General features: G+C 45.0%; 1 protein-coding gene and 1 long non-coding RNA gene across 3 annotated transcripts in view; one reads left to right on the top strand and one right to left on the bottom strand.

Moving 5' to 3' along the window:
- BCR (BCR activator of RhoGEF and GTPase) overlaps positions 1 to 21,116 on the top strand; it is a 98,216-nt gene that overhangs the window by 35,356 nt on the left and 41,744 nt on the right. The window contains exon 3 of the mRNA XM_023937679.2: positions 11,856 to 12,040. Within this exon, the coding sequence (XP_023793447.2) occupies positions 11,856 to 12,040 (185 nt within the window). The remainder of the gene's footprint in view (positions 1 to 11,855; positions 12,041 to 21,116) is intronic.
- The window catches only part of LOC111936629 (uncharacterized), a 63,331-nt gene continuing 45,310 nt past the window's right edge, over positions 3,096 to 21,116 (bottom strand). Inside the window, exons 4-5 of one of the 2 annotated variants that reach the window (XR_002868288.2) lie at positions 14,936 to 15,752; positions 3,096 to 8,899 (exon numbers count right to left, since the gene is read on the bottom strand). This is a non-coding gene — a long non-coding RNA (uncharacterized LOC111936629). Of the gene's footprint in view, positions 8,900 to 13,162; positions 14,646 to 14,935; positions 15,753 to 21,116 lie in introns of those variants that run through there. The other variant, XR_015277710.1, reaches the window with a different exon arrangement.

Here is a 21,116-nt window from a genome sequence, read left to right on the forward strand (position 1 = left end):
GGGGGAGCATAACTGTGAGGATTTCTTCTGTGGACAAGTGATTGATCCCCTTCCAGTAAGCAGTTTATCCCATCTAAGATTTTTGTTTGCTTCCGGACATGCCTCTGGACTATATAAGGAATTTAGGTTGACATAATTTCTAAATCAGTTCCTTGGGGTAGGTGGGGTTAAAGTAACTTCTGCTGTGAATTTCTATAGCCCCACCTCTGTTAATTTGAATTGAATGAAGCCAAAGTGTTGTTTAGGTCTATAGTCTAATATTAGGTCTATATTCTATATTCTTTCTAAGGTGTTTGGTTAAGGTGCCAAGACCATTTGTGTATTTGTGTTGGCACCAAGTTCTGTTACCTCTTGCCTGACATAAAGGGTTTTTGGAAGCTTGGTGTCTTGAAGATTTTGGCTCTTATCTCAAATATTTGAAGCTTTTCACAGTGACAGGTTGCCCTCCATAGAATTTCTCTTGGTGCTCCTGTGTTTGCAGAGCTGTTCTCTCACGGTACCGATTGCAGCATCAGTTGATGCAGAACATGTCACAGGCAGGGTTTCCAAGGTGCTGCTGCGGTGCCAGTGCCAGGCCAGCTCACTGCAGCGCTCAGCCAAAGCCAGGGCTGGGATTTGGGGTCCCTGGCACAAGGGGAGCTGCTGCCCATCCCCAGCCACCCTCGGGGAGCTGCCCGGGCACTGATGTGGGTGCGCTGGGGTTTGAGAGCTCCTGAAAACCGTCCCTGTTCCTGCTACTCCCACATACTTTCCTTTTTTCCTGCTTTGTTCTGTAGCAAAATGTTGCTTCTAAAGGGGGGAGGGGGGAGATCCCAGGCTATTATCTGCTAAGTAGGTCGTAATTCTGGTAAATAATTGATTTTTTTTTTTCAGGCTTGAAATCAGAAGCAGGCCTTAAGTGCCAGTGTCAGACTACCGTGATTATCACTCCTGGAATTTTGGTGCTTCAGCTTGAAGGATAGTTGTCTGGCTCTTTTGGGAGGGGTGTGCCACTGGAAATAAAAGGAGAAAGCAATTCCAAAGCCATATGGAGAAAGCGTTTCTTTTGCTGCTGTATTGGTTTTAAAGTTTTCTTACTTTAAACTAGCTCCTGTGAGAATTCTCTGCTTCTGTTATGCTCTGGAATAGCTGCTCAGACTCTTCACCTGTTTTTATTAAGCAGTGGAATTTGGAAATGAAAGTGTTAACAGCAGCGAGCATCATCATTGGCTGTGTCTGCTCTGTATGTGACTGTCCATGCTGTACTGCTTAATCTTTTAAAATCTTACCCTGCTGTGCAGACTGCTCAGTACGAGTCTGCTGGGGATTCCTTGGGTTCAGCCTGTGTTTTGGCAGACAAAATCCTGCTCACAGATAGCTGGGACAACTGATCAGTCTTGTTCTGTGGGGTGTATATGGATATATATGTGTGTGTGTGTTTATGTACAGACACTCGGTGTATCTATTTTGTGGTTTTTAACTCTGTGTCCAGAGTGTTTCCTTAACCAGCTTTTTTCACCTCAAGGGAAAGAGGTCTTGTGCAGGGATGTGGGGTGTGGAGACACACTGCCCTGAATCTCTGTTTATTTTGTGACTTGCCTGGGGCTGAGTCCTCACTGTGGGCAATCCTTGGCTCCATCACCTGCAGTACAGCAATAGTGCAGAGGCTGCTCTGGGGCCCGCAGAGGACAGAGCTGTTTTCACCACAGGTAAGTCCTTCTCCTGCTTTGCCCTCTCCTGCAGCATCTGAGCTCAATTGCAGCTTCTGGGTGCCCTTGAAGAATGGGGTGTGTGTGTGGGGGGGGGGGGGGGGGGTGTGTGTGTGTGTGTGTGTCAGTCACAGCTCTCTGTTCAGGCAGCCAGGCTCTGGTCCTGCCTGGCTCTGTGGATCCCTGCATAGCCAAGCTCCCCTTGAAATCCTGGGGAGCTGCAAGAGCTCAGTTCTTGGCCTTGGTGCAGAGTTACTGAGTGGAGCTGCTTTGTGACTTGCTGGGCAGGAGAACACTCGGTCTGCTTCGGGAGCTGCTGTCTGAGCAGGAGCTCTGCCTTGTGTGTACAAGTCTGGGGACAGAACAAAGCTCCTGGGGGACACCATCATCTACACAGGTTGTTTTCTTGTACTTGGGACTGATGTGGTCCTGTTTTCCTGTGGCTGAAATTCATTGGCATTTTAGTGCTTCCCCTTGGCATGGCTTCAAAATCCCTTGTTGGCTCATTCATGCTGTGGGATGGCAGGGCTTAATGAAGTGGTGGTGTAACACATCTGTGTTACCAAAATAAGCTCCCTCTTATCCCATGTTTAATAAAATCTGAACAGCAATGAATCAGTCAATGATGCTGAAGTGTAAACCAGCATTGTTGGTGTCTGATGAAGTACACCATGAGCTCAGACTGAGAGGTCTTTCCTCTCATCTGGTTTTCAGCCTCTCAGAGAACTCGGGCACAACTGTGCTGCTTGTCCTTGAATCGTGTTTTTCTAAATTTATTCTTCCTAAAAATTAGAGGAGGACTTCCACTTCTAAAAGCAGGTTCCACACAGAAGCACACAGTTTGTGAAAAATGTGGTGTGGTATGTCAGCTGAGAACTTCCTAACCCAGAGCAGAACTTGACCTTCATCTTAAACTAGTAGTTTCAAGAGGAAAGAGATGGAGAAAATTTGGTGTTTATTAATGCTGATAGGAAGCTGTGTTCCACCTTCAGCATCTTTAATTCAAAGAAGTTCCTCTAACTACCTTGCCATGATTATGAATGACACAAAAGTGTTTTTTCTCCTCCAGCCGGATGACAGGAAGACACTGAGCTCGGGCAGCAGCTGTGTTCAGAAAGGGTTGTCAGTGGTGTAGGCAGAACCATCTGCCTAGCAAGGCATTTAGCTTGGGTTGCTTTTTCTAGGCCAAGATAGTAAATCAATAGCTTATTTTTCACAGTTAGGAGTAAGATGTCAATGGGTGGATTTACAGTGTAAACAGGAAGAGGGCAGCTACCTTTATTGGCTTCTAAGTGTCCCAGCTGCACTAGTGAGGAAACAAAACAATATTGCAAAAAAGTAAAGCAAAACCAGCTCATCCTGAAAGAGGTTGAAGATCTAGAAACAGAACAGTGTTCTTATCAGACATTTTACTGTTTCTTTCAAATAGACTTTAATACTCCCCACTGCCTAGGGCTGACCCTCCCTTCCCTTCTCACAGAACTGTCAGTTCAGTTAAACTCTTGTTTGAACAGGCCCTTTCCTCTCCACATGCCAGGACTGTTGGTCTGCTCTAGTTAAATACAGGAAAAAGTGTATATAGAACTGGGGAGGGGTTTTAAGAGATCATGGGCTGAGAATTGCCCCATTTTGTTTCAATTAATTTTACCATCTACTTCTCTGGAGATTCGGATTGCCAAATGTTGTTTGAAGCGGCTGCAAAACTCAGAGACAACTGTGAAGAGCAAAATAGTAAATAGTATGCTGGTCATGGTTGGAATTTTCTTCCATTCACCTGGCAGATGACAGAGCCACCTGGGTGTGAGAGCAGCAGCCCTCCCAGTGCAGTCAGCACATGCAGTTTCCATTTGGCCTTTGTTCCTGATGTTGTTTTTTTTAGAACTGAAATGAGGGCTGTAGTTTGAGCACAGCAGTAGTGCTGACCTGAGCAGTCACATTTGCTGCATCCCACCTCTGTGCTCTTACACTGCTGCATTGTGTGGAGACATCAGTGAAATGGGATAGGAATTGCTGGGGCTTATCAAATAACACTCTTTCCAGTTATTTTTAGCTTAGCCAGCTCCTACTGTGCCATGGTCCTTGCAAATGTGATTTAGGGGACAGTGGGTGGGCATGGATGGGAACCTACACAGGGGAAACTGCTTGAATCCTAAAACTTCAGCACTCATAATGAAGGCTCTGCTTTTGTTAGGATATATTTTTGATTTCCAGGTACTTCTCCTTACAGCTGTGCATGGTTCATGGTTGTTTACTTGTTTGGTTTTGCTCTCGGTGTTTTATACCTTATTTTTCATAGAAACTTTTGCTCTCTTTTAGTCAGTTTGCACCTCTGATCTAGTCAGTGCTAAAGCTCCTGATGCCTTTGGCACAAAGCCACAGGTACTTCTGAGTGTATCTGTCCATGTATCTCTGTGCTGAAAAGTCTCTACATGTGAACAACCAGGCATAAAACTTGCTTTCTGCCTGTTGGACTTGTGGTAAATGAGGACATGGTGCACAAACCTGAGCAAGGAGTGGAAAAGAAAACTATAAAGGTGTTCCAGTGTGCCTTGGGATTTCCTTTCCAAGGACATCCAGTGGCCTGACTGCCAATATGAAATGAACATGGAAACCTTTCCATCCTGCCTGAGAAAACATAGATCAGCAGAGGAATCTAAAGACACAGATGCTGTAAGGAAAGAGATTCATTTGCTCTTCTCTCTAAGGCAGGACCCTGAGGTATTCATCCATGTTATGGGGTGTAATGTTGTGCCATGATCACTCAGTGGTAAATGGGAGGAACAGTGAAAAAAAAATATGAAAAAAGGTAACAGGAGTTTGACTGCTTGGGCCCCGGCCTGTGCTGAGTATTCACACTCTTCCTTCAGTGGCTGGTCCCTGTGTCATTCAGCCTTGACCAGATTTCTCTGTCTGTGTCTATTGGGAAGATATTTGCAGCCATTCATGCTGGGAACATTCCTCATTCGTGTATGTGTGTGTTTGCTGTTTTGGACTCTAGGTAGGAGAAATGAAACCGTGTAAGTGTCTGGGAGGATGTGCAGCAGCCACTGGGACATAGGCACTGTCAGCTGTCACAGGGACACACTCAAGTCGTGCCTTCTGCAGTGGCAATAGGTGTGACATCATCTCCTAGTGTTAGTCACACCCCACTGCTTGTGCTATATCCTAAAATTTACAAATGGCTGTGGAGACACCCTGTATTTGAAAGGCCACATCTTCTCAAGGTGTAACCTGTTCTCTTCCTAATCACAGCTGTTGTTATCGGTTGGACTCCCCTGTCTGGTTTGTGGTGTGCAGTGGTTGTGCTTCCCTCCCAGTATTTCAGCTGGATTGAAACTGCTCAGAGTGTCAGATGGCTTGGAGAGATGGGAATTTACACCTCTGCAGCTCCTGCCGTGCTGCCTGCCGTGCTGTGTGTGTTGTGCAGGCCTGGCTGGCTGTGAGGTGTGTGTGATTCCTCAGCGTGCAGCACACCGGGGCTGCCGGCCGGAGCTGTCGGGAGTAAAGATGAGCAGCAGGGAAGTTGTGCTGGCAGAAGGGAGATCCTCGGAATTTGCATGCTACAGAGCAGTCTTGTCTGGACTCTGCTGGATAATCAGGTTAGCTTCCTGGATTTTTCTAATGACTCTCAGTAGCTGTAGTGAGCAGCTCCTTCTGTCCTGTGGGAGGATGCCTCAGGTTTCCCTGAGGTGGAGAATGGCCTCAGTAGCCCCTGCTTTGACATTAGGGGTGGATGATGGAACCTCTTCTGCATGGGCATTAGATCTGCCTGGGTGTTTAATCTGTCCCCACAAATGCCAATGAGAGCAAATGCAACATGTCCCAGTAACTGCTACAAACAGATCAGACCTGTCCTCTAGTCTCTGCATGAACTCTTGATGGAATATATGGGCAGATTAAAGAACTCTGATCTTCTTTTTTAGATGTTTAATGATCTGGGTTTGACACACCTAAAAGATTAAAAGTGGACTGCAGTTAATTCATCTCCTAAAGACTTAAAGACGCTGTCTGCTATGGGGATAAAGCTCATCTGTGGGAGAGACAGAAGTTTCTTGGAGGCTGGTTAACATCCATGGCCTGGGATCCCCCGGGGGAGGGAGGGTAGAGAAAACCACCAGCTGTCTTGCTGCTTCCATATGCAAGGTACATTGCTTTCTCCTCCTTCCTGCTCAAAAATAAGATGCAGTTCTCGATCTGTACATGCACACACACACTTGACTCGCATGTGAGGACCTTACCCTTCCTTAGCAAACATCGAAGCGTCGTGTAAAATTTACATGTGACAGGTCTTGTTCCTGCAGCCACTCCCCATGGTCGAGTTACTGGAATGAGAGAGCAGAGGATGCAAACCTGGAATGGATCTTGGTGACTGTGGGAAAATCTGCTGAAATTTTGTATTCACAAACTCCTTTTTTGCATGCTGCATAAGCTGCAGTTGTCATTCTAGTGTCCAGCAATGTATTTAGAAATGTCCCTTCCTGGGGTGCTGCTTCCCTTCTGTTCTGTTCCCTGGAGAGGGTTTCACGTCTCCTGCAGGAGGGACAGTGCAGCCTGTGTGAAACTGCTTGTTTAGCTCTGGGTTTGAGCTGATGGCTGTTTCCTGGGGTGGGCTGTGTTGTGTTTCAGTGCAGTTCTGCTTCTGTAGCCCATGCTCGCAGTCAGCTTGTTCAGCAGTGTGAGGGATCATCCTCTGGCACTTTGAATGGCCAGTGAGGGGGTGCCTGGTAAGAGTCTGTCAGCACTGACAGCTGCCTTCACTTATTTCCCACTTCATGTGCCTAAAGGAGAAGCAAGCCATAGACAGGCTTGGAGCTAACTTGGCATGGTTTTGTCTTTGATTTTACCTCGTACTGAAGAAAGAGTTTACAAATTAATGGGACTTTTTGTTGCTAAATGAATTGGTTTTGTACTTGAGTGGGAGCTTCAGGGTTCACTAAACATCCTTACATGTGGGTGTACTGTCTTTACACAGAGAAGAGATAGAAAGGATGAAGAAAATAGTTTGTTTTGAATCTGTTTAGCATCCTAGCAGAGCCTTTTCTTCATCCATACAAGAGAAATAAAGTTGTAGGGATTTGACGTGGCAAACATCTCTTGTTCTTTTTCTTTTGATATTTGATCTTTGTGGCCTGGGGGACAGGCTCCTGGTATAGGTAAACACCATAATTATTATTTATGGATCTCAGTTTTGTGTGAAATTGTACATACTGAGTGTGCTGTTTTCCTGGGTTTGGAGACGATGATTCAGGATATGTCAAGGAAATAAGCAAGGTGTTTAGCTTTCCTTAGCTTAGTTATTACACCTTTTAGAGAATGGTGCTGTATTCCCCAGGCAACTGCATTCACAGCCCATCCTCACTGATGTTCTTCTGCACTGGGCCTGGATCCCTGATCCTTCTCCAAGTAGCCTGGCCAGCACTAAGAAATAAAATGACATGTTTCTGTATTGTTTATCACCAAGTAAACAGTGATATGCAAAAGCTGGAGCTAAGGCTGGAAGGCACATTAGTAACTCAAAGGTTACAAAGGAAAAATAAAAATAGAAGCAATGTTGCATTCCAGTAATTTATCCCTAAAGCAGCCACGTGTAAATCCCAGGAATTGCCTAAGCTTCAGCCTGAAGGAAAATGAAGCAGCGTTTTGCTAATATGTTCTTCAGTTGCAGTAGAAGCTTTTAAGTGTACCCACCCCATATCTACTGTGCATGTATCCTTCCAGTGTGGATTTCTGAGCCATGAACTAGATCACAGAGCTGATCCAGCTTAGAAGGGAAGCGTCAAAGATATTTTTCTTTGAGCTGGCTGAGTTCTTTATCTGGACCACAGGCATCTGTGGGGTTGCAGAACTAAGGGGATAAGAGGGGAAAGGGCAGTGAAGTGGTTTATGGCTTGGTGGGGGAAACCTAAAACCCTACTGCTGCCAAGACAGTGCATTGTCAAACCATGGCCTCACACATTCCCTGGCGTAGAAACACAAGGGTGCAAACTGCCTCAGCTCTGTTCTGCTCTGCAGCTGTGGGGATGTTTTTGGAGTGAGTGTAGGCATTACAAACTTGTGCAAGCCTTGGTACCATTCACAGAGAAGCCACAGTGATGTGGGGCTTTGGCAGGATGCACAGCTCCCTTCCCCCTCCAGGATTCTAGGTATTTACTTAGGCAGGCAGGTCTGAGCTGCTGTGGCTTCACTGCTCTTTTAGCAGGATTAGCTGGAGCACAGCTCGCTCAGAATCTTCTCTGCATGCTGCTGTTAAGCCTCTCAAGCAGCTATGGATGTTGTGCTGCTGTGAAAGTATGACACGTGCATTTGAACCATTGTGTGGCCGTGGATTAGAAGCAGATAATCTTTCTTTTTACTTAGAAGTTAATTTCTTTTACCCTTCCTGCTTTCACATTAGGTCTATGATTTCATATTTCCAAAGAATGAATGCAGCACCCAGCAGGAAGGGTGTAGGCAACAGGACAAGGGAGCAGTGTTGCTGTGCTCTCTCTGAGTGCCAGTGAATTTGTGACTGTGAATTTGTTAGATTCTTCCTTACCCCCCATCCAGGAGAAATTTGAAGCAGTGAGGGAGGGAAGCAGTTTACAAGAGGGGAGACACAAGGTCACAGAGGAAAGGAATATTATGTTTGAGAAAAACAAAAGCAAATGAGAATGGGACAGAGACAAAAAAAAGGTGAGAGGATGGAAGCAGTAACTGGGGAGGGAAATGCTAGAACAGACTCATATCAGCTGAAGCAAAGCAAGGCCAGGCTGTTGCTGTCAGAACCAAAGGTGGAAGTAAATGCTTGAGTGATTTTTTGCAGAATGTGTGAATTAATGATGAGCCTTTGTAGCCCCAGGTGGTTCACAGCCCGTTGTGCTGGTGCAGGAGAGTGGTGCTGTTAGAGAATGTCAGAGGGCCAAGGGTAGAAATAATTCCTCTTGTGTGCTGGGAGGGCTCATTTCTGTAAGTCACAGGTGCTGCTCTTCTCTCTGGGATGAGATCTCCTTCAAGTTACCTAAAGAGGAGGAGAAGGGGCTGTGCCTGGTGGTGAGATGAGAAGCAGAACACACGTGGAGCTGTGTCCTCGGTGTCTCTCAGCACACTGTGTTGAGATCAACCTTGTTTGCTGCCTTTTTTTTTTTTCTAGCAGTTATCTCTTGTTGCTGTAGTTCATCTTCCTCTGGCCTTGATGGCAAAGTTATTGATAGTAACTCTGAGACTGGCTGGCCCTGAAATGAGAATAAGAACCCTCTTAATGCTCACCTTGACAGAGACACTGGCTAAGAAAGCAAGTGCTCTTGTTTGAGCCCATGTGCTGTGCCACGGAGCCCAGCAGCACCCAGAGCAGCTGGAAGTGTCAGAGCAGGTGAGCTCCTGGCTCTGATCTCGTTCCTCTGGTCCTTTGCTCTCAGGTGGAGGCTGAGCAGCCTGTGAGCATTGTGCTGCGCTGAGATGTGAATAACCCAGTTTCCCTAGCAACAGCAGGCTCTTTAATCACAGAGACACAAGGCTACCTCTGTTCCTGGTGTTCAGGCTTGCCGAGTGTATCTGGCTATGGCAGTACTTCTCTTTTCTTGGAAAAAATGGCAAATAAAAGCAAGAAGATCTTTCTGCCTTTGAGATAATTAAAATCTCTATCGGTGGATTTCAGTGCTGTATTCAGCAATAATAGAAAGAAGAGGGATTATAACTACTTCTGAGCTTTTTAATGTGTGAAGAATCCCTGGAGGATACAGAAATAAAGTTTTAAATTCTGTGTGGGTCTTTATGAACAGATCTTACAGCAGTCTGTGACAGTGATAGATTCATTCCTTGGTGAAATGACTTATTTTCTATTTTATGGCTAGGGAGACAAAGTGATTCAAAGGTAGACTGAATCTTTTTGCAGAGTTAAGAATAAATATCCCTCTGAGCTGATCCTCCACCTGGAGTTTCCTCCAGTTTCAGGTAAAGGTTTTCCTGTGCAGTAGGAGACAGAACACGTTATGGGTGGTAGAAGTGTGAAGCTTCTGGTTTTTAACTGGAGAAAGTGAGGAAAGTGGAAATACTGTTACTCACTGCAAGGCTTTCTGCTAATGTATTTTAGTCTGCATTTACTCCCCCACTAACAAAAGTGGAGCAAAATACTCATTTTGAGAGTGAGCACTGGGAGTGAAAAAAATATTCCTGCCTTAATTTCCACACAGCAACTTGGTCTTGTTATTGCAGGAGTGTGGAGAAATTGATTTGGATAAGAATAGTTTGAAGAGACTTCTGCAGGAAAAAGAAACCCTTCCTTAAGTAGGCTTGGGGCCAGCAGAAGTGCCCAGTACTGGTGTTCCCCCTTGTTCAGTCATCAGTGATCTATCACTGGTTTCTTGGGTTTTCACATTTTCAGCAACTCCCATTCAAACTGCTCTTTAGCAAATCAACTTCTATGGTGTTTTCTAAATGGCTGTGGACTCTGAAAACCTCTAACATCTAGACCAAAGCTCCTTCCAGAGAACAGATACCACCTTCCCTCTGCCCTTTGTTGCTGTGATTGTGCACAATCTAACGAATCTTTGGAGGAGCTCTGGGAGCTTGAGCACAAGGTAGTGACTCGAGCAGGTGGGTGACATAAAACTCAGTGAGTTTGTTAAAATAATACTGCCACAGTCCTTGGGCAGCCTAAAGGCCTCGTACCAGGCTGTTACTTAGCTGGGTGGCATTTGGTACAAGCTGAGACAGAGCTCACATCTACACTGAGTTTATTGTTGGGTTTTCAGTTTATTGTTTGTGTAAATTCCCCAGACCAGCTCTCCCTCCTGAAAAAGCCACATAGATCAAGTTTTATTCTGTTCCACATAAAGTTCACATCTTTTACTGAAATGAGTCATGCTTTAACTGAGTTTACTGTGAGGGAGGAAAGTGGGCTTTAAAATGTTACTCCTCCACCCTGCCTTAGTGATGTATAACAGGATTATTAGTATGCTTGGCAGCAGCTGCTTATTATTTTCACAGAACCTGGGTATTTATGAAAACAAGAAATTGCTTCTGCTTGTGTTCAAGTTTAATTGTTTTTCCTTTTTTCATGGCTTTGTCTTCCATAAGGCTCACTGGCTTCTGTAAAGGCAGATCTAGCTTATCTCCTTGGGGTTATTTTTCAGTCTGGGGAGAAGGGTGCATTCTGTGAGTTGTAGCTGAAAGAGGAGGAACAACTCTACCATTTTGTGGAGGGTGGCCCCTGCATGGCTGTTACTGTCACACACAGGACACTCCTGGGAGTTGGTGTTGGCAGGTGAAAGTGCTTCACAGGCCCATGGAAGTTGTGGTGCAGTGTCACTGTGTAGGCACCAAATTTGGCTCCTCTGTGTATATTTCTTTGTGCAGAGAGGTGAAAAGCCTTTTAGCTTGTGGCAGAAGGAGCTGCTCAGTGTGTGTGTCCTTGGTTTTTCTGCAGGAGCAGTCTCTGTATGCAGCAACTAAAGATGCCAGAACCAGTTTTGCTGCTCATTTCTCCTGAAGAAGTTCATTGCTGTCTCATGCAACAGTGGTTAACTTGACTCCTCATACCACCATCCTTTATTGGTTGTGTTTTGGTTGTGTTGGTTTTGGTTTTTGGGGGCAGGGGAGACAGGCTGTATAGAAGGGAACAGTGTGGTGGTTTGTTTATTTCTTTAAGGGGTTAAGCTCAGAATACAAGGAGAGGCAGCCAACAGAACAGGACCTTTTAGGATTTTATTTTTGGCAGTGTGCTGGTTCACTCAGCACACAGGACCTTTCTCTCCTGCTCTTTCTGTTGCTGAGAGGAGAGTTACAGTTCTCCCCAGAGTTATGTATTACCTGTCTTTCCTAAACTGGCAGGGGCATCATCTGCTCTTGATTGACACAAAACCCAGAGTCTGTTACCCAGTAGGTTCCTAAACCCAGACTGGTGACTTTTATGGAGCCAGCAAAAGCATTGATTCTGATGCCAATGCTTTTGGAGGAAAATGTGAAGGAAGGTTCTGTAATTAAATGACCGCTAATGCAAGAAAGGACTTTGTCTTTTAGGACTTAGAATAAATGAAATGAACTTTTGGTGACGACATGAATTTAGTTATATTTACTCCTCTCCTTGGTCTGTATTTAGCCACGGCTGACCCCGGGTGATGTGAGCAGCGCTGCCCTGCCCGTGTTGCCCGTGCCCTGCAGGGTGAGCAGAGCCTGTGTTGTGTTTTGCAGATGCCCCGTTTGGGGGGACCCCGCCGGGCTACGCGTACGATGCTGACCGCGCCGAGGAGCAGAGGCGGCACCATGACATGATGCCCTACATCGACGACTCGCCATCCTCCTCTCCACACCTCAGCTCCAAGAGCCGCGGCAGCCGGGACACGCTGTCCTCGGGCTCTCTGGAATCCACAAAATCTGTGAGTCCTTCCCTGCCCTCCTGCACTCAGCAGAGCCCTGTGGGTTTGTGAGGGCCTCACCTGGGGGCTGCCGGTGCTGTGGGACATCAGCCCATGTAAGGCAGCACTGCCAGGCTGGACACTGAAAGCTCAGCTGAGGCTTTTAGCTCATGCTAGGACTAAACTTCAGGGGTCAGTGGTGTGTATATGAGCCCTTTGTGCAATTTAGTGGAGAGAATTGGTGATTAATTGCAGTTGAGAAGGTCTCTAAATAGATATTTTGGAAAGGAGACTGTGGAATGTAACACATTCTTACATCTCTGCATGTGAATTGTCATTGCCTTTCACAAGGAAAATAAAAGTTATTTTCAGGTAGGTTAAGGGTTTTGATCAAGCATCTGGAGGACCTATTTCCTTCACCCTGTGAAAATGAAATAAAAGAATTAGAAGTGCCAGCTCTGAAATGGTGACTTTGGGTGGGAGATGGCCACTACCTGTAATGGATTTGACTGTTCACTAAACAGCTTTCTATATAATCAATTATAGATTAAAAATACAGAAGGGAGTGCCTTGCCTAACCTGTGGCTTCACACAGCCCTTCAGTCTACCTTGCTTTGGTTTTGCTTCAGGTTCAGTAGCATGGCTATAGCTTGGAACTTTAGGAAAATTTCTATTTTTGGTTTTACAGTATTCTTGGTAGTGGGTCATCTGCATGCCTTGGTGAAGAACAACTGACTCTGCTGTTTTCACAATCCACAATGTCCCAGTTTCAGCTTGGATTAGTCCTTTTTTTTTCAACCTTTTGTTTCTTTTTATCATTTTGCAATAGATTGCAGAGCACTTGAGTCCCAAGTTGCTGTTTCCCTGAATATCTTTGTCATTTTCAAACTTTTGGGTTCCCCAAATCATTCATAAAAATGTTCAATAGCACAAAGCCAACTGTCACTTCCTTCCTACAGTGCTTCTAAGAAAATGTGCCAAACAACCTTGAATTCCCACATTGTAAATGACACTTTGAAATCTCTCATCCAAGTGTTTTAACTTATGTGTTGCCTTTATATTGTTCTTTCCTGTTCATTAAGATGTCATGGAAGATAATTATGGATATTTTAGAGATACCAGTGTACATGTAAATCAACACCATCACCATTATCAGGCAGTTTTATTTATCTTGCATCAAAAGGCAAATCTGAGAAGTTCCACAAACCATCAGTGCTCAGTGTTCATTGTACACATCCTTCTGCTCTCTGCTGGTTACTGTCCCAGCTTCTCCCAGGATGAATTCTAGGCTAAGAATCCTTCCTGATACAGTGTCCTCATTCTCTCTCATTTATAAAATTCATTGTCAAGATCTCTTAAAGCATTATGGAGTTGATATATTGTTGGTGTTTGCTTAATTTTATTTGACTATAAAGTGTGGAATCTAGTTAGCCGCTTAGGCTTTAGCGTATTCATTTTGAGATGCTTTCTTATCTCTCAAGATGAGAATTCTTGTGATATTTAAGAGGCTTTTGAATGAAGAAATTATCATCAGTAAATTCAAAAAGCTCCAAAACCATTTTAATATTGGCTTGAGATTCTCAGGTTATGTTTCTCAAGATGAAGGAAAAACATGTGACTACACATGGCTGAGAATTATCTTCAAAGAACCAGTTATGACAGTGCCTGTGACTAGAGGCCTGGAAGGGACACTGCCTAATGGTTAATCTTGTTCTTTATTTGTTTGAATATTGCTTCATAAGCATTTAACAGTAGTTAATTTAAAAGTTACTTTAATAATGCTTGAAGGCTGCTTCCTCAAAAATAATTTTTAACATAAATTGCTTCTTTCTTTTTTCTGACTATAAAAAGATGTTTCATGGCTTCCAAAAGAACGACATGTCCTGATACAGATTAGACTTTTAATCATGAACCTCAACTATTTCACTTGATCCTGTCTGTCATCAGTCCACGATGACAATCTCTGGACAGTCCATGACAACTAAAAAGAGACTAATTTATATCCAGATATTTCCCAAGCAAGTTAAGCTTTCAGTCATCATGAGCTCTGAGGTGGCTTTTGCTGAGCTGTTTTCAGCTATAGTGGAAAAAGCATCAGTAACAAAATTGTCAAACACACTGAGCCAAACAAGTAACACGTGTTGGACCAGAAATACCAGGACGTGTGTCTCTTCTATTTTCTTTTGTACTAAACTTGATTAGCAGAAAACATGCTTTGTTTAGATGTGTTTGCTTCTAAAGTTGTCTTCTTGCCTTTCTGCTTTTAGCCGAGGTGCCTGCAGTTACTTGTGAAAATTTCAGATTATTTTTATGGCCAGAGTCTGGAAGTGAACTGTTTGCAGCAGCACCATGCATGCACTACATACATCGTGGCAAAACATTGAGGTTGTAAAGTCATTCAGAAGTTAAGAAGTCTTGAATCTTTATGGCAACTTTGAATTACTCAATTGGCCCATCTTTCCCGTGGGCTCCTGCACTGTGCAGTGGATAGAGTGAATGATACTGGATTCAATATTTCATCTCTGAAGTGTGAACCTTATCTGGTCTGGGTACAAAAGTATTCATTTCCAGAAACTCCAAATACAGCTGGAATGCCACACAGGTCTTAATTGTCCTTGCAGTGTTCCTGAGAGATAAGAGGATGGTATGTTCACTAACCACAGATAATCAGGGCAGACAGGTTATGGGAGAAGCATCTGCTAATTTTGGGTGTTTAATTTGAGATGTGTAATGTTCTGCAAAACAAGGTTCTGACTTTTAACATAGTTTTCTTCACATTAAAGTAAAATTAATTTAATTTCACTTTGCAACCGAGAGTTAACAGCACTTCTCCAGTCCCCAGAAAACAGAAAATGTAGCAAACAATGATATTTTAAATTTACTTCTTATAAATATAAATCTAAGTGATACACTTACCATCACACAGGCATTGCAGCATTTTGCTGTGATGTTCATCTGCCTCATCCATGAGACCTCTTGGGGACTGCATTGTTGCTATCTGAATACTGAGGGCATTTTTTCTTTGACTTATTTTATGGGCTTGCTCTGGGCTTTGTATTCTTTTGCCAGGTGTTTGACTGAGTTCTTCCATGTCCCTAGAGCAGCCCTTGGTGGGGGTAGCACATGGGGGCTCAGCAGCTCTGTCCAGCCACTGCAGAGAAGGTGCAGAGAGCCAAAAGCAGTGTCTTTTGCTAGGAGAGAATGAAGGGAAACCTCCTGGGCTGCCTGTGAGGGTCTCCTGCTGCTCCCTCAGTGTGTGGGGCAACCAACTCCCAGCACATTCTGTTCCAAGAACTGAGGGTTGCAGTTGACTTGCAGAGGTTTGTGGAAGATTTTACACTTGGGCAGTGTTTTCCACTCCCTCCTACCACCTGTATCTCAGGAGCAGATGAGGGGCAGAGCCTGCTCTGCCTCCACACTGCCCCTGCAGCCAGGGCTGCTGTGTCCCCCCCTTGTTCCCTGGCCACTGCACAAACTGCTGCTGTCCAAGGAGGAGGATGAGGCTGCACCAGCAGCTGACCCACAGAGGGACAAGCAACACAGATGTTTGTAGTGTGGATCTCAGCAGCCCTTGACTTGTCATTTGTGTGGAAGGGAGGCCTTAACAAATGTTTTTAGTGTCTGACCCAGCTTGCTCCATTCCTTCTGGCTCTTCTAGAATCTCAGGCTGGGCTGCTGATGCATGTCCTGCCATTAAACCTGTGCTTTTGCCAAACTTTGCTCTGAAGCAAGCCTACAGGGACAGAGGAAAAAAGAGAAATAAGTTCCACTAATGCTCAAGTTGTTTGTTTATTTAACTTGAGAAGAGATTTAATTTTCCCAAACCTTCATTTCTGTAACAGCTGAACTGTTGTGATTGAACTTTACAGAAATTCTGGAAACCTCTCTTGGAAAATGTCAGCCCAAATGTTTGCCAAATAAGACAGTGCTGGTAGCTTCAGAAGGTGTTAGACTGTTGGTAAAAAATAGTGGTAATTCCCTCCCAGAAAGAGAGAATGTGTCTGTCTTTCCCATACAGTGAGGGTGAAGAGCGGAGAAAATACCTGGATAAAGTTAGAGGAGGACAGAGGGAGAGTTTGCTACAGTATTCTTAGGCCGCAGGAAGGTGTAGGGACAGCTGGAAAATCAGGGGCTGACACCCTTCAGAAGAGAAGAGTTACTGCCAGGAGTTTTGGAGTGGGTAGCTTGCAGCCTGGAGGCTAAAGAAAGGCTGGGAGAAGGGGGAAGCCTCACTCACTGTGGTCCTGGTGCTGCTCCTCATGGGAGGAGAATTTGCAGCCCTGGGAATTTAGAAATAAAATAGGAAAGGCCTTTCAGGATGCTCAGCAGCAGAGGCAGGCTCAGAGGCTGGGGGGGTTCTGTGGAGGTGGGTGCAGGGCAGGCAGTGGAAAAGCAAAGTTCATTCCACTGCCCCAGGAAATGAGGGGAGTCCCTTCTCAGGAATTTAGAAGATGAGTTTTTGACAAAACAGATCTCTCCAATTCTTGCATATGTCAAAGCAAGGGAGGCAGGGGTGCTAAAGCTGAGCGACTACCTCCTACTGTCTATTCTGTTTAGAGGAGAAATTGGCTGGTTCTTGCAGGCTTCCAGGTAGAATTTTCTGCTGTGCATCCATGGTTGGTGCAGCATTGGCAGCCATTGCCTGTCCTCAGATCAGATCCCTTTGTTCCTGCTGTCTGCCAGCTCAGCAAGAGCAGGGCTGTGGCAGAGCAGGTTGTGGATTTTGCTCCTAGCTTGGTCCCAAGGGGATGCAGAGAAGCTGACCTATGAAGCTACAGCAGTAAATGGGATTACTGCTCCTGGTACTACTCTTGCTAGCTTGTCCTTCCCCCTCCAGCATTTCCTAACCATTCTCCTTTCTTCCTCTGTATTTGAATTGGTTTGTTTGTTTTGTTTTACTGTCCCTTTCCCCTTAGCACCCCCAACAGATGCAGTTTTTTCTTTTTATTCTCCAGTTCTTTGCTCCTTAAGGGCTCTGCCTGGATGTACAGCCCTTCCTGAGGAGAGCTGGCACACCAGTACTGATGTTATAAATAATGTTGGCTCCTCTCCCTGCTGCTTCCCCTCCCCACATGGAGCATGATTGGCTTGATTACAGAATTTGCCCAATTTAATATCACCAAGACAATGAGAAACCTCCAGCAGAAGCTTTCAAACATATTTACACTTTAAAAATGGAACTGAATGTTTTTCTCCTTTGTAGGCTTCGTCAGGTTCTGTATGAGATTGTGAGCTGTCCTTATGGGAAACCTTGCCTTTGAACACATTCACTGCACGGTGAATGAACACCCTGTACCAAAGGAAGAGTTAAAGTGCCTTTTATACGCCCACTTTGAATCCCTGATTCTCTTTAAAGAGCTGTGCCAGCAGCAACCTCTTTGCAAAATCTTACGTATTGTGGTTTCTCGATTCTTAATCTGTGCTCTTCTACCATTTGCAAGAAAACAATTATTGCTGTTAATTTAAACAAGAACCAGGAAGCCCTGAATTCTTTAACCAGAGTCAGGAAGAGCTGAATCTGTCTAAACCTTGGAGCTGGTGAATGTCAGCCTCGCAGTAATTGAACACAACACGCGACGCCAGGCTGGTTAGTAAACTAAAGTACTTGGGCTGACAAGCTGTAAACACATTCAACCCAGCCATGGCTCGGGGCCAGTGTGTGCACTCTGATATCTCCAGAGCTTCCAACCCCTCTCACTGGCCCTGCTTCAGGTTGCAGGATCGCACTGTGACTCAATCTTTTGGTTTTTAAGGCTTTGGAATAGGAAAAAATCACCATCCAGTTGAGAGGAGAGAACACCAGGATCTTACAGGCATGAGATACCTGTGTAATTTCCTGCGTCCTGCTTTCCACCTTCCTTACTGTTTTGGTGTTTTTTAAATGTAATTCATGAGGAGTGGAAGCAAAGCACTGATTTCTTATCTGTTCAGATCTGGCTGGGTGCTGGGTTCTCACAGCTCCCATGGCAGGGAGACAGGAATGCTCTGACTGCTGCCCTGTGCAGTTTATTCTGAAGCACGTGGGTAGAGAGGGAGCCAAAAGATGGGAGGGCAGTGGAGAAAGGACAATGGAGAAAGGCTAGGAATGGATTCTGGCCTCGGAGAGGCAGGGACATGAAATACCAGTTAGACTTGTACAAGTGGAAAACAGGCTAACCGAGCTGGGTAGGAAGCATGGGATGGACTGCTGACCACCTGGCACTCCCTGCTGAGTGGTTAGAGTTTGCCAATACAGGCTGCTCCCACTTCCTGCAGGGAACATCCCATCTGCACTTTGGTAATAGGTGTATCTTCCCCATCCTCTGTGGTCTGGTAGATGTGGTACCAGCTCCTGCATTTGCCACAAGCAGCTCAAAGATTTCATTTTGCTCCCTTCTTTCCAGGGTAGGGGAAAGGAGTCCTCAGCCTTGGCAGGTCTCTCTGTGCTGGTGGGGAGCTTGGTACCGATACCCAGGATGTTCCCTCTGTCCTGGCTGGAGTGCAGGAACAGAGGGACAGCCAGGCTCTTGGAGTCAGTGCTGCTCTTTGTTTTCTTTCTGCGTCAGACATGGGCAAAGCAGAAATGCCCATAGCCCAGAGTGCATCACAGCCTGGCTGCTGTGTGGGCAGGGTGGAAGGCTGGTCCCTGTCTCTACCTGCTCACTGCTGTCCTGCTCTGGGTGAGCAGGTGAGTCTGTTCCCAGGTCTGTAAGTGAGGAATGTTGTAATACCAAATAATAAACTTACTCTTCTTCCTCCTGATTTTGGCGCCAAGTGAATTTCTGAGTTTTGGAGTACATTTTGTAACAAGTGTGACTTAAAAGGACCCTGAGGCTGAAGAAGCACAGGGGCTGTTTTCCAGATGTTCAATGTTCTCCACGCAGCCCCAGCTGACACTGTGAGCCAAGGCCTCCCTCAGCAGGAGCTCTTGTCAGGACACAGCTCCCGGGAGGGAGCAGGAGCAGCAGCACAATGCACAGAGCAGGTCCTGGCTGGTGCATTGATCCCTGACACAGCAGGGGCAGGGGATCATCTTTTCACACTGCAGGAAGCTGTATGTAAATTTGGGGTACTGCATTGGAGATCTTGTAATGTGCCCTGTGATTGTTGGATCAACTCCCCTGAGGGTTTCTTGAGCAATTGCTGTGCAGAGCATCAAGCAGCCAGGCCCTGCCCTGTGTCCTGGCTGGCTGTGGCTGAGGCTGGACTTCTGCAAGCATCACACTTGGAAAAATGCCCCTATTAAAAAAGGGTTAGGACAAAACTGTGGATTTTGCACAGTGCCCTTGTGGTAATGGCCAGGAAGGAAGGCCTGCAGTGTGTCCTGGGAGATGTTTGTCTCTCTGAAAGTGCATCTCTTTTAACGGGAGGAAATTAACATTCCGGCAGAAAATGCTGTCTCCGTCAGCTGATGGTGCCCAGCAAGAGCTGGCTTGTAAATTAAAGCTTTTACTTGTGAAGAGAAAAACTGTTCTCAGTGCTGTAAGGAAAACTGTTGTGTCTCTGTCAAGATGAGGAAATTTAAGTCATTTAAATAACTTGTTATTGTGTGCTGCTCTTTACAGATGTTACAAACATACCCAGCTGTTTTTTAAATCCTCACCTCCTCCAAGAGAACCTGGTAAAGATAATTACGGTGCTGTGTCAATATTGACCAGTTACCTCATCCTCAGCAATGCGGACTTTGGAGCACTGTTAGTTTTCCTCAATGCTTCTTTGTGTAGCTGCACTTTTTCTTTTGTAGGTGTTGTAAGAAATCTTTGGAAACCAAGAGCAATTGTGTTTTTCTTGCACCAGGGCTGCCACATCCCTTCCTCTTTGGATGAAGGCAATCTTTGTTAACCACCTTGGGGCTGCCTGTCTTGATCACATGTGTTTACCATGCCTGACAAAATGGTCCATGAGCTGGGCATGCAGGCACAGAAACCACAAGGAATGGTCCCAGCCCTGTTGAACATTTCTGTGCCAGTCCCACTGTGCTCCATGGAAGCACAGTCTGGTCCAGTGTTTATTTTACTATGCAGTTTCTCACTTGTGTTTTTCTAAAGTCTTCTGAAAACTGGTGAATTAAAAATTTCTGCCTTCTTTGAGATGCCCTTTCAAGATTTTAAAAGGTACTGTGGTTCTTACTGAATGTCACTGAAGGGTGGGATGCAAAGAGAAGTTCTTTCCATGTAGTACCTAAAGTGTGTAAATCTTACTCATTTCCTTAGAGCAGCTTCTGTCTGCCACTTTTATTTAAGAGGTGGTGGTGGTATTTGGCACCTCACAAAATTTTTATGAAGTAGTTGCTGCAAGTCTTTTAGGCTAGAATACAGCTTGTGAAATTTAATGAAACTGTTCAAAAATCAGGATGGTTATTGATGAGACAGAATCCAGAAATATCTGGGAGCGTGAGGATCTGTTTCTTTCTTTGTGTTGTGCGTAGGCTCAGAGTCACACTCAGGATGTGATAGTTCCTGCAAACTGAACCTGTAGCCCAGGTACCTCAGCTGTACATCTGCAGAGGACCCTAAACTAAGTGCAGCTTTTTTGGGGACAGCTATAGAGCTGTATATTCAGTCACTAGAGCAGAGTGTACTGCTCTGCTTCCTGATCCTCCCACTGTGAAATCAAAAGCTGAAGATTCCTCTGGATATTAAGAGTAGGATGGAGCCCCAAAAAACCTACCCAAATCCCTTGAAAAACATGTACCCTTTCAGAGCCAACTTCTGATTCTATTCTTAGAGACATTTAACAACATAAAAAGGTTGCAAGAGTTTTAAAATGCTATTTCTGTGAATGACAGAAATAAAAAGAACTGGGAATAGGAGTCTGTAAAAGGGGGATGTTTCTCATTATTTATAGCCTTCATTGCTTGACCAAATTTTTCAAGACTTTTTGGAAACCCTTGGTTTCACTTTATCAGATTAAACACTTTTTCAGGTAACACTTTTGAGAGGAAGGATAATTGAAATTCAGCAGAAGGGATTTACTGCTTCTCTTAACACTTCATGCTAGTCTTCCCCATTAGCCCTTGAACACAGTTATGTGGGGCTTACTTCCCCCTCTCTTTCTTCACTTGTTTTGGTTAAGAGCTCCTTCATGGAATCCCAATAAGAAAATCAGCATGTGCATT

The sequence above is a fragment of the Cyanistes caeruleus genome, chromosome 18 (assembly GCF_971803275.1).
Source record: "Cyanistes caeruleus chromosome 18, bCyaCae1.hap1.1, whole genome shotgun sequence".
NCBI classification, from domain to species: Eukaryota; Metazoa; Chordata; class Aves; order Passeriformes; family Paridae; genus Cyanistes; species Cyanistes caeruleus.